Source organism: Anomaloglossus baeobatrachus, chromosome 4, assembly GCF_048569485.1.
Source record: "Anomaloglossus baeobatrachus isolate aAnoBae1 chromosome 4, aAnoBae1.hap1, whole genome shotgun sequence".
NCBI lineage: Eukaryota > Metazoa > Chordata > Amphibia > Anura > Aromobatidae > Anomaloglossus > Anomaloglossus baeobatrachus.
In genome coordinates this window covers 243,183,885-243,196,593 of record NC_134356.1, presented here as the reverse complement: position 1 = coordinate 243,196,593, position 12,709 = coordinate 243,183,885, and the positions used below count along the sequence as shown (strand labels likewise).

Genomic DNA, 12,709 nt, shown 5'->3' with positions numbered 1-12,709 from the left:
CATCTGGACCTCGTAGATCTTGTTATCCCTTCCGCATATGACTCCTCCTGTACTTCCTCCCCTTCCTCTTGTCCCAACACCTGACTCCGAATAATAATTATAGTGTGCTCCATCATGTAGATGACCAGAATTGTCACGCTGAGAATGACATTGCCAGTGCTAAACATCTTCGTCGACATTTGTAAACTGTGTAGCAGGGTGCATAGGTCCTTGATCTGACACCACTCCAGCAGCGTGATCTGTACCACCTCTGGATCAAGTTATCCCAGGCTATATGTCATAACGTATTGCAGCAGGGTTCGGCGGTGCTGCCACAAACGCTGCAACATGTGCAGATTCAAATTCCTGCATGTGGGCACATCGCATTTCAGGCGTTTAACCACCAGACCTAAAGACTTCTGTAGCGACGAAAGTTGTTGAGTTGCTGTGTGCGCACGATGGAAGTGAGCACATAGCGAGCGTGCACGCTGCACAAGGCCATGCAGGCTGTGATGGTGTTTTAAAAATTGCTGGAGAATTAGGTTCAACACGTGAGCCATACAAGGCACGTGTGTCAAATTGCCCTGACGATGGCCCGCAGCCAGGTTTGCATCATTGCCGCACACGGCTGTTAAGTCACCAACGGAGTCCGCTCCGTCAATTTGTACTCCGGTCACCAGGTGACAACGTGTTCCTTTCATGAATAGTGCTGATGATGGGAGAGGAGTCGATACCAGCGGCGCAGGTGGACGCAGGTTATGCTCACCCACTGGGCTGCATTACCTTGACAGATGCAGAATCTCTGGCTGAATGTAGCTGGTGGGTATCTCACAGATGAAATACCATCATTCAGCTACAACCAATGGGAAGACACCACACCCTTTTTTATGCCCATCCTGTCTGCAGACCACTGCCAGACATAGCTCTGCTTTTACCCCCAGTTCAGTTTTATGATTTTGTGTGCTTGTTACCTGACTACTTTTCCTGCTTGCTGTTTATGTACCTTGTTGGCCGATCCGCATTTCACCTCTGCTTGTTTTCTGATTAAGTCCTGGCCGTCCCATTCTGTTCCTGTTCCTCAATTAATGTTTTGACCCTGCCTGACTACTATTCTCTGGAACTGCAGCCTTCCACAGGTATTAATCACCTTGGGCCCTGTGCAATTCCTAATCCCTGTATAGGGGTTAAAGGGTTTCAGGGTTCTAGGGGTCCTGCTTGGTGAGTGGCTTCCCTCTAGCCTATCATTTACAGCCCATCTGAGTGTGTGGATCAAGGAAGGCGTTACACCGTGCTCTCTGCAGAAGGCCATGTGGGCCAGGATAGTGCTTTAAAAATTGCTGGACAACCAGGTTCAACACGTGAACCACACAAGGCACGTGTGTCACATTGTCACAGCGAAGGGCCGCACCCATGTTTGCATCATTGTCGCACCCGGCCTTCCCTGGCTGCTGGTTGAGTGGAGACAACCATTGATGAAACTCGGTCTCCAGAGCTAACCGTCCACAACTTCTCAGCGGTGTGACTCACATTTCCCATACATTTCAAAGTAAAACTTTGACCGCCTGATGGCATTGAGCTCTGCTGCCAGCATAGTAAGGAGGTGTGTGGTAGTCCTTGTGTGCAGTTACAAGGAAGGGTGGCCTGACCACACAGGGTTTGTGCCAAGGTGGAGGACCCACACGAGGTTGAAGAGGCAGAAGCAGTGTATTAACTTCTACATACAGAAGAAGGATTGAAACAACTCGTGGGGACGGCAAGACTTGTACAGCAGACCCTTCTCCATCTCTCCCCACAGTAACCCATTGCCCAGTCAGCGACATGTAACGCCCCTGTCCATGCTTACTGGGCCAATTATCTGTGGTGAAAAGCACCCTGTCACACAGAGTTTCTCAAGGAATCAGTGATGTTTAGTGCGACATGCTGGTGTAGCGTGTGCACGCCTTTGTTGGAGAAGGAGTGGCGCCTGGGCATCGGCTCTTGGGGCACTGCGATGGGCATAAGGTCTCGAAAATCCTTGGTTAAAAAGGTTGGAAAGGCAGCATTTTGGTAGCCAACAGTTTCCAGATGCTGAAAGTCAACCTCTAAGCCATGTCATGCCCTTCTAAAAGCATGTAAAACACAGCGAGGGGACTCCAACCACAGTCTCCCTCGTTTCCACTAACTGGGCCACACACACCCCACTTGCCTGGCATCGGTTGAGCCCCCTTTTGAAAAAGAAAAAGATGCTTTGCATGAAGCACTCTCAAAAATACGCGTGCCTTTCCCGTCCCCTGGCTGACCCAGGGGAAGAAAAGTCCTCTGAGAGCCATGACTTGTTCATTTTGGTTCTTTTAGAAACACAGCGAGGGGACTCCAACCACAGTCTCCCTCGTTTCCACTAACTGGGCCACACACACCCCACTTGCCTGGCATCGGTTGAGCCCCCTTTTGAAAAAGAAAAAGATGCTTTGCATGAAGCACTCTCAAAAATACTCGTGCCTTTCCCGTCCCCTGGCTGACCCAGGGGAAGAAAAGTCCTCTGAGAGCCATGACTTGTTCATCTTGGTTCTTTTAGAAACACAGCGAGGGGACTCCAACCACAGTCTCCCTCGTTTCCACTAACTGGGCCACACACACCCCACTTGCCTGGCATCGGTTGAGCCCCCTTTTGAAAAAGAAAAAGATGCTTTGCATGAAGCACTCTCAAAAATATGCGTGCCTTTCCCGTCCCCTGGCTGACCCAGGGGAAGAAAAGTCCTCTGAGAGCCATGACTTGTTCATCTTGGTTCTTTTAGAAACACAGCGAGGGGACTCCAACCACAGTCTCCCTCGTTTCCACTAACTGGGCCACACACACCCCACTTGCCTGGCATCGGTTGAGCCCCCTTTTGAAAAAGAAAAAGATGCTTTGCATGAAGCACTCTCAAAAATATGCGTGCCTTTCCCGTCCCCTGGCTGACCCAGGGGAAGAAAAGTCCTCTGAGAGCCATGACTTGTTCATCTTGGTTCTTTTAGAAACACAGCGAGGGGACTCCAACCACAGTCTCCCTCGTTTCCACTAACTGGGCCACACACACCCCACTTGCCTGGCATCGGTTGAGCCCCCTTTTGAAAAAGAAAAAGATGCTTTGCATGAAGCACTCTCAAAAATACGCGTGCCTTTCCCGTCCCCTGGCTGACCTAGGGGAAGAAAAGTCCTCTGAGAGCCATGACTTGTTCATCTTGGTTCTTTTAGAAACACAGCGAGGGGACTCCAACAACAGTCTCCCTCGTTTCCACTAACTGGGCCACACACACCCCACTTGCCTGGCATCGGTTGAGCCCCCTTTTGAAAAAGAAAAAGATGCTTTGCATGAAGCACTCTCAAAAATACGCGTGCCTTTCCCGTCCCCTGGCTGACCCAGGGGAAGAAAAGTCCTCTGAGAGCCATGACTTGTTCATCTTGGTTCTTTTAGAAACACAGCGAGGGGACCCCAACCACAGTCTCCCTCGTTTCCACTAACTGGGCCACACACACCCCACTTGCCTGGCATCGGTTGAGCCCCCTTTTGAAAAAGAAAAAGATGCTTTGTATGAAGCACTCTCAAAAATACGCATGCCTTTCCCGTCCCCTGGCTGACCCAGGGGAAGAAAAGTCCTCTGAGAGCCATGACTTGTTCATTTTGGTTCTTTTAGAAACACAGCGAGGGGACTCCAACCACAGTCTCCCTCGTTTCCACTAACTGGGCCACACACACCCCACTTGCCTGGCATCGGTTGAGCCCCCTTTTGAAAAAGAAAAAGATGCTTTGCATGAAGCACTCTCAAAAATACGCGTGCCTTTCCCGTCCCCTGGCTGACCCAGGGGAAGAAAAGTCCTCTGAGAGCCATGACTTGTTCATCTTGGTTCTTTTAGAAACACAGCGAGGGGACTCCAACCACAGTCTCCCTCGTTTCCACTAACTGGGCCACACACACCCCACTTGCCTGGCATCGGTTGAGCCCCCTTTTGAAAAAGAAAAAGATGCTTTGCATGAAGCACTCTCAAAAATATGCGTGCCTTTCCCGTCCCCTGGCTGACCCAGGGGAAGAAAAGTCCTCTGAGAGCCATGACTTGTTCATCTTGGTTCTTTTAGAAACACAGCGAGGGGACTCCAACCACAGTCTCCCTCGTTTCCACTAACTGGGCCACACACACCCCACTTGCCTGGCATCGGTTGAGCCCCCTTTTGAAAAAGAAAAAGATGCTTTGCATGAAGCACTCTCAAAAATATGCGTGCCTTTCCCGTCCCCTGGCTGACCCAGGGGAAGAAAAGTCCTCTGAGAGCCATGACTTGTTCATCTTGGTTCTTTTAGAAACACAGCGAGGGGACTCCAACCACAGTCTCCCTCGTTTCCACTAACTGGGCCACACACACCCCACTTGCCTGGCATCGGTTGAGCCCCCTTTTGAAAAAGAAAAAGATGCTTTGCATGAAGCACTCTCAAAAATACGCGTGCCTTTCCCGTCCCCTGGCTGACCTAGGGGAAGAAAAGTCCTCTGAGAGCCATGACTTGTTCATCTTGGTTCTTTTAGAAACACAGCGAGGGGACTCCAACAACAGTCTCCCTCGTTTCCACTAACTGGGCCACACACACCCCACTTGCCTGGCATCGGTTGAGCCCCCTTTTGAAAAAGAAAAAGATGCTTTGCATGAAGCACTCTCAAAAATACGCGTGCCTTTCCCGTCCCCTGGCTGACCCAGGGGAAGAAAAGTCCTCTGAGAGCCATGACTTGTTCATCTTGGTTCTTTTAGAAACACAGCGAGGGGACCCCAACCACAGTCTCCCTCGTTTCCACTAACTGGGCCACACACACCCCACTTGCCTGGCATCGGTTGAGCCCCCTTTTGAAAAAGAAAAAGATGCTTTGTATGAAGCACTCTCAAAAATACGCGTGCCTTTCCCGTCCCCTGGCTGACCCAGGGGAAGAAAAGTCCTCTGAGAGCCATGACTTGTTCATCTTGGTTCTTTTAGAAACACAGCGAGGGGACTCCAACCACAGTCTCCCTCGTTTCCACTAACTGGGCCACACACACCCCACTTGCCTGGCATCGGTTGAGCCCCCTTTTGAAAAAGAAAAAGATGCTTTGCATGAAGCACTCTCAAAAATACGCGTGCCTTTCCCGTCCCCTGGCTGACCCAGGGGAAGAAAAGTCCTCTGAGAGCCATGACTTGTTCATCTTGGTTCTTTTAGAAACACAGCGAGGGGACTCCAACCACAGTCTCCCTCGTTTCCACTAACTGGGCCACACACACCCCACTTGCCTGGCATCGGTTGAGCCCCCTTTTGAAAAAGAAAAAGATGCTTTGCATGAAGCACTCTCAAAAATACGCGTGCCTTTCCCGTCCCCTGGCTGACCCAGGGGAAGAAAAGTCCTCTGAGAGCCATGACTTGTTCATCTTGGTTCTTTTAGAAACACAGCGAGGGGACTCCAACCACAGTCTCCCTCGTTTCCACTAACTGGGCCACACACACCCCACTTGCCTGGCATCGGTTGAGCCCCCTTTTGAAAAAGAAAAAGATGCTTTGCATGAAGCACTCTCAAAAATATGCGTGCCTTTCCCGTCCCCTGGCTGACCCAGGGGAAGAAAAGTCCTCTGAGAGCCATGACTTGTTCATCTTGGTTCGTTTAGAAACACAGCGAGGGGACTCCAACCACAGTCTCCCTCGTTTCCACTAACTGGGCCACACACACCCCACTTGCCTGGCATCGGTTGAGCCCCCTTTTGAAAAAGAAAAAGATGCTTTGCATGAAGCACTCTCAAAAATACGCGTGCCTTTCCCGTCCCCTGGCTGACCCAGGGGAAGAAAAGTCCTCTGAGAGCCATGTCCACATTGTCAGTGGACAGACACGTGTGCTTATCTGCCAGCAGACCCCCAGCAGCATTGAAGACAGGTTCTGAGAGAACGCTGGCTGCAGGACACGACAAGATCCCCAAGGCGTACGTGGCGAGCTCAGGCAATTTATCAAGATTGGAAGCCTAAAATGAGCAGGGCTCAAGTTGCACAATAATGGAATCGACGTTTCCTTGCATATACTCATATATCTGTGTGTCCTCCTCTTTTTCCTTGTCCAGCTCTTTTGTTTTCGCATGAGTATATGTTCTTGTCACTTTCCCATGTGTTTGTGTTGTGTTGTGAGTTGTTTGTCACCTTTTGGACACCTTTGAGGGTGTTTTCTAGGTGTTTTTCTGTGTTTGTGATTGCCTGCCATTGTTTCCTATGCAGTTCGAGTTCGGTTCGTCGAACGTTCGACGAGCCGAACTCGAACGGGACCTCCGTTCGGCGAACCGACCTCGAGCCGAACCGGGACCGGTTCGCTCATCTCTAGTTCCCACCTCCAAACTTAACTGTTGGTATGGTATTTTAGGGGTGATACGCAGTGCCTTTTGGTCTCCAATCATGGTGTGTTGTATGGCATCCAAAGAGTTCAATTTTGGTCTCATCTGATGAGACTATATTTTCCCAGTATTTCACAGGCTTGTCTAAATGTTGTTGAGCAAATGTTAAACACGTTTGAACACACTTTTTGTTCAGCAAAGGAGTCTTGAGTGGTCAGCGTGCATAAAGACCATGGAGGTTGAGTGGATTAATTATTGTTTTCTTTGAAACAATTGTACCTGCTGCTTCCAGGTCTTTCTGTAGTTCTCCGCGGGTGGTTCTTGGCTTTTGAACAACTCTTGAAAATTCTTTTTACTTTTCTATATGGTGTCATAACTTTCCATGACTTTTCACACCTCTCTTACTTCTTCTGTTCAATACATTTTTGCCTGTGTCATTTCTCATTATTACACAACACTAAATTTATGGACATTAATGGTTTGATTTCTTTGCCTGTGTGGATTAGATGCACTGTCATTGCCATCTGGTGAGTAATTCATGTCACCTTTAGAAATATATTTAGTTAGAAAATTGGTGATGTGTTCAATACTTTGACACACTGTACTCAATGCTGAATTAATCAATATGTTTTGTTTCCATTTGTTCATCGGTCCTGTGATTGATCTCATATTGATAATGTGATTTTCTTAATTCCATGACTTTTCTTTGATGATGTTATAATTTAAATGTTGAAGAGTATATATTGAACCTAATATGGCAGATCTATGAATCTCATTTTGACTAGTTTCTTGGTGTAATTGCATTAAAAACAAATGGCATTAAACACATTTCACCCATTGCCCGTGATAATTTACTGATCTTTTTAAATATTTACTACAATTGTTTCGTAATTCGCATCACAACTATGATTGCACTTTAGCAGTATACAGTATATATGTGTTAAATATATATAACTGTGTTTTAAATTTTGCCATCATTTTATAAGATGGGAATAACAATTTAAACTACTAAAATATCTTACATTTAAAATAGTTGCCCACCAGTGTACATAAGGGGAACCTAGCACCAGATTAGTACAGTCACTCCCCTCAGAAACACTGAGAAAAGCCAGCTAGGACCATAGCCAGAGAAGTGACTAGTCCGGTACTACCTGATCTTTAAAGTGTATTTTTTACGAAACACAGGAGAATTTCAGAGAAAATTATACCTAGCTACATTAAGGAAGGTTCTTATTCATGCTGCCTGAGGCTTGGGCAGTGTGAATCAGGTGTCAGATTCCCTAAAAAAATGTATTCCCTAATTATGTAGTTTAATGTGGATAACCATACTTACAGATTGCCATGATCTCTGATTTCGAGCAACATTCCAATCCTCTTATGGACCATCTATCTGCAATTCAGCATCGCTGACTCACTCAGTGAGTCTATGAGACAACATTGAGAGTTACATGAGAAAGTGGCCTTAGGTCCACACACAATATTCTGCTTGAGCTGGCTTGTATAGATCAGGAAATTATTAAAAGTGGAACTATTTCTGCGCTGCTGTAGGAATGACACAAATCCAAAAATACTGAAGTATAGGTGGTTTCATTCAATGCGTTTCAAAGTGTGTCCACACTTCTTCATCAGGAAAATCCACCTGATGAAGAAATGAGGACACACTTCGGAACACGTAGAATAAAACCACCGACACTTCAGTTCTTTTGGATTTGTGTCATTCCTACAGCAGCGCAGAAATAGTTCCACCTTTATTCAGTTCCTCACCTATACCGGCTTTTGTGCTCGTGGGCACTGCAGCAGCTGATTACATGCTTTAATACTGGTTGTGTGTCACAAAACCACACAAGATTAGCACTATTCCTTATCACTAGGGCTGATCGAATCTGCCAAAATCCGGACCGGCGGATCCCTGCTGGATTGAACAAAAAAATCTGGATCCGCTCCGGATTCCGGTGCCCATATAAGTCTATGGGAACCAGAATCCGGAGATTAAAAATGGTGGTGGAAGGAATAGTGGGGTAGAAGCGCATGCCGTATACTCACCCGAGGCTGTGTCATGATAAGGATAACTGTGGAAAAAAAGGCGCAAAATAGGGTCTTACCCGGTATGACACGTAGGGGGCAAGTGTGGGTTAGTATACTCACCTGAAGGGGTTGTGCAAGTCACAACCCCTATGAAGGCATGTAGTAAATGTGGAAGGCAGCGGTTCCGCAGTGTAGATATATTCCAAGAGGTAAAGCAGAAAGCAGGTTTCAAAATCCACGCCAGGCCACAAAGAATCCAGATGCTTGTTAGTAAATCCTTTCTTTATTTATTTTTTCACAGGTCTACGCGTTTCGAGGACATATCCGTCCTCATCATCAGGACAAAGTACAAAGAAAGACTAACGTCTAGTCTTTCTTTGTACTTTGTCCTGATGATGAGGACAGATATGTCCTCGAAACGCGTAGACCTGTGAAAAAATAAATAAAGAAAGGATTTACTAACAAGCATCTGGATTCTTTGTGGCCTGGCGCGGATTTTGAAACCTGCTTTACCTCTTGGAGGCTGTGTCATGGCAGCAAACCTCTTCCGGTGACGCTTTTCCCTTCCGGAGAAATTCATTGTTATGCCCGCCCACCGGCGCATGTAATTGGTTGCAGTTAGATGTGCCCCCACCCTGAGTGTCAGCGTGTCAGCTGACTGCAACCAATCACAAGTGTCAGGACAGCCGGTGGGCGGGGAAAGCAGTGAAAGTGTCTACGGGTCAGTATGATGAACGTGCATGTGTTTCACAAACACATGCACATTCCTGTCAGAAGTGTGCGGCTGTGCTGGTGATGCGCTATCAGACTCGTACAAGTCTAACATGACATCAGCCGGCACAGCCTGCGCTCTCTGAGCATGAGCGTGCATGTACTTAGAAACACATGCACGCTCCTGTCAGAGTGTGCGGCCGTGCCGGTGATGCAGCTTTTTTTTATTATTATTTAAATAAATAATTAAAAAAAAACGATGTGCGGTCCCCCCTAATTTTGATACCCAGCCATGATAAAGCCGGCTGGGGGCTGGTATTCTCAGCCCTCAGCTGTCTGGTGTTGCCGCATCTATTAGATGTGACAATCCCGGTGCAATACTGGCTCTTCTCGATTGCCCAGGTGCGGTGGCAATTGGGGTAATGAGGGGTTAATAGCAGCGCACAGCTGCTACTAAACCCTAGGTTAGTAATGGCACATGCGTCTATGAGATACCTGCATCACACAAACCTGTAAATGACAGTAAATAAACAAAACACAGAGAAAAATCCTTTATTTGAAATAAAGTACAAAACGCGCCCTCCTTCACTACTTTATTTACCCCCCAACACACCCCTCCAGCTCCGGCGTAATCCACACGAGGTCCCACGCCGTTTCAGCGCTGCTACATAGCCAGCAGGCATAGAGCACGACCGCAGGCTGTGCAGACAATGACAGCCGCGATGACTGCACGGCAGGCAGATACTTTCATAGGCTGAGGGAGCAGTGGGACGGCCAGTGGGTGGGGAAAACACGGAAAGCTGTGTGTATAGATGCACAGTACAGGAAGTGAATGCGCGACCCGGAAGCAGTGGGCCACCATGACACCGAGTCTCGGTAAGTAAGAAACGCTGTTTTTTCTATGTTTTTCCTTTATTTCAATTATTTTTGCTAGTGCCGGATCCGGGCACCCGGAAATCTTTGAAACCGTATGGATCCGTAGTTTTACAATCAGGATCCGCTCAGCCCTACTTATCACCTTTCTAATGTTTATTGGGAAAGACCCTATTGCGCTTTGCATCCCTAACTTTAATCCGCTTGAGCTGGCTTGGCAAAAATGCGGTCAGATGGTTCATAAGAGGGTCAGACGGGTGCTGGAAAGCAGAGAAGATGGCAACTGGTAAGGATTTAAACACATGCACATTACACTACACATATATTGCTAAAAGATAAGGGAATAACATTTATTATTGGACTGTTTCTTTAACTGTGTGCTCATTTTTAATTTATAAAGTATAATAAGCTGATTCACTATAAAATCTTTTTATAAAACATTTTTTTTTTAATTTTAACCAATTAATATCCGGCAGCTGCATCAAAAAGTTCCATCCAGTCTTTTCTCACACAAAAGTTATTCCAAATTGTTTGCTTCCAGAGAATTTTTTTTTACTCTACTAAGTTTGATCAACCTATTTTATAGACTAATGTAGCATGTAAACCCCAAATCAGTGTAGCATTACTTTCTAAACAATTACCCGGGTAATTGGGTATTGATTATCAAGGCTGCAGTTTTTCTTGGTCTCACATGCTTAAAATGGACATGAAATGTGACACATGACAATTACTGGAGAGCTTGTGATGTTGTGACAACTGTTAGGAACATACCGAAAATTCTTCTTGAAATTTTAGGTTGTTATTGGCACACAGCTCCTCAATGTGCTGCAGAAAGGTTTTCTTGCTCACAGGCCTAGGGAGAAAGTACAGGATTAAATTACTCATAGGAGAACTCTTTGCAATGACTTATTAAAGCAATCAAGTCCTGGAACATTATAACATGTCCAGTTATTGGGAAAGTACGGCACACCGGCGTCATTTTATTCAGGACACTTGTTTGTGAGCAGTGATTTTGTTCTCACAATACCGAGGTTTTTCAGTCTGTTGGAGCTAAAACACACACATACAAGTTTCACCCTAGAGAGACAAAGCATTTCTCCAGTTACCATGCAATTAGTCATGCTTTTATGATTTATATGCAGGTTGTCCTTGTAAATGCATGAAAAAGCACCATACATTAACTTTCATCACACTATTAAATCTACAGGCTCAGAATAGAAAAAAACATCACAACTTTGGTCAACTTACTTGAGTGATTTCCTATAACTAAGTAACCTGCAACAGAGATTATGTTATAATATGTGCAAACAGATTTGCTGTACATTCGGTTGAATTATTTAACCCATTACGTGAGTCCAAAACATACCATTACACACATGTAAACACACAAAACTGCATGCCACACTTATACTATATTTCTTACTATGTAAAAATAATATAAACATATATTTGGATTGTATGTATGAAAAATAGGTCCAATTATATGGGCTATGCGTTTCTCAGTTCAAGCAGACATACAGTGAAAAAGTCAATAATTAGAGTAGATTGTATATTTTGGTGAAAAAAGGAGTATATGAGGATATGGTCTTATAAACTATTGTAGTAGTTTTCAACTAAAGGTCCGAATTAACACCAACAACCACTGAATACATTGCTCAGTATGATCCAGTTATAGATTGGGTAATTAATGTCCCTATCAAGGTTTACAGAAATCATTGTGACATTCCCTAATATTTCATTGGTAATACAGTCATGCCCAATTCATCATCAGCCAAGATAGCTTCATTGAGCAACACTCCTTCTGGGCGAATTGGGATATTTTTGCACTGCATGAACAGCGCATTAATTTTAATGAGAGCTGTTTAATAATTCACTTTTCCTGTAGTGGCGCTGTAAGGAAATTATTTACTGCCTGTTAGATTCAACAGAGAATATAGATGATTTTTGAGAGTCTATGCCGTATAGCACACAGCTATCATCTTATCAACACACTTTTAGTTAAAAAAAAATCTACATGGTGGAAAATCCCTTTAAGAATTGTTTTATTTGAATTATAATATGACCAAAGTACAAATAATCTTTAAACATTCTCCACTGCCTTGGAATTCTTCTTGACATATCAGGAAGGCTCTAATAGAGCCTCTATAGGCGCTCAACCATTACAGATGGCATACTGGCTTTTTTATGTCAATTACATAGTGCTGATTAGAGATGAGTGTACCCAAGGTTCAGTATTCGTACCAAACACAAACTTTACTAAAGAAAAAAAAAACAGAGTTCAGGTGCTTTATATATGCAGACCACTCGCTCAGTCATCGCTGTGCTCAGGTACGCTCAGTGCTCAGCCCAGTGTGAGCCGTTTGCAGTGTTTGATTGGCTCGCTTTGGGGGTAACAGCAGCGTGATCAGATGTAGTGTGCACAAAAAAAAATGGAAAAACCCACCCACTTGCCCCCAAAAGTGATCTGGTTATGGCTGGTTGCATGTAATCAGTGACTTCCACTGGGATTCAGGTCAAGTCCAGGTCCCAAACCAAACTTTATCTAAAGTCTGTCTGAAGCCGGCGAACCAAACTTCCATGGGTCCACTCATCTCTAGTGGTGATGCATCTTTGTCAAGGTCTCAGTTTATACTAACTTGCTAGCTAACACTTTGTTTTCCAATCTATCCTCTCTCCCTGTTGGTACACTCTTATAGTATAGATGTATTAGGGCTGCACTAATGAAAGTTTCCTCCTTTACATAGCACTGAAATGAATAGGGTTTGCAGCCTGCAATCAT

General features: G+C 45.3%; 1 protein-coding gene across 1 annotated transcript in view; it reads right to left on the bottom strand.

Moving 5' to 3' along the window:
- Nucleotides 1–12,709, bottom strand: part of PTPRQ (protein tyrosine phosphatase receptor type Q) — an 855,789-nt gene that overhangs the window by 61,265 nt on the left and 781,815 nt on the right. The window contains exons 55-56 of the mRNA XM_075342420.1: nt 11,179–11,205; nt 10,702–10,783 (exon numbers count right to left, since the gene is read on the bottom strand). Of these exons, the coding sequence (XP_075198535.1) occupies nt 10,702–10,783; nt 11,179–11,205 (109 nt within the window). The remainder of the gene's footprint in view (nt 1–10,701; nt 10,784–11,178; nt 11,206–12,709) is intronic.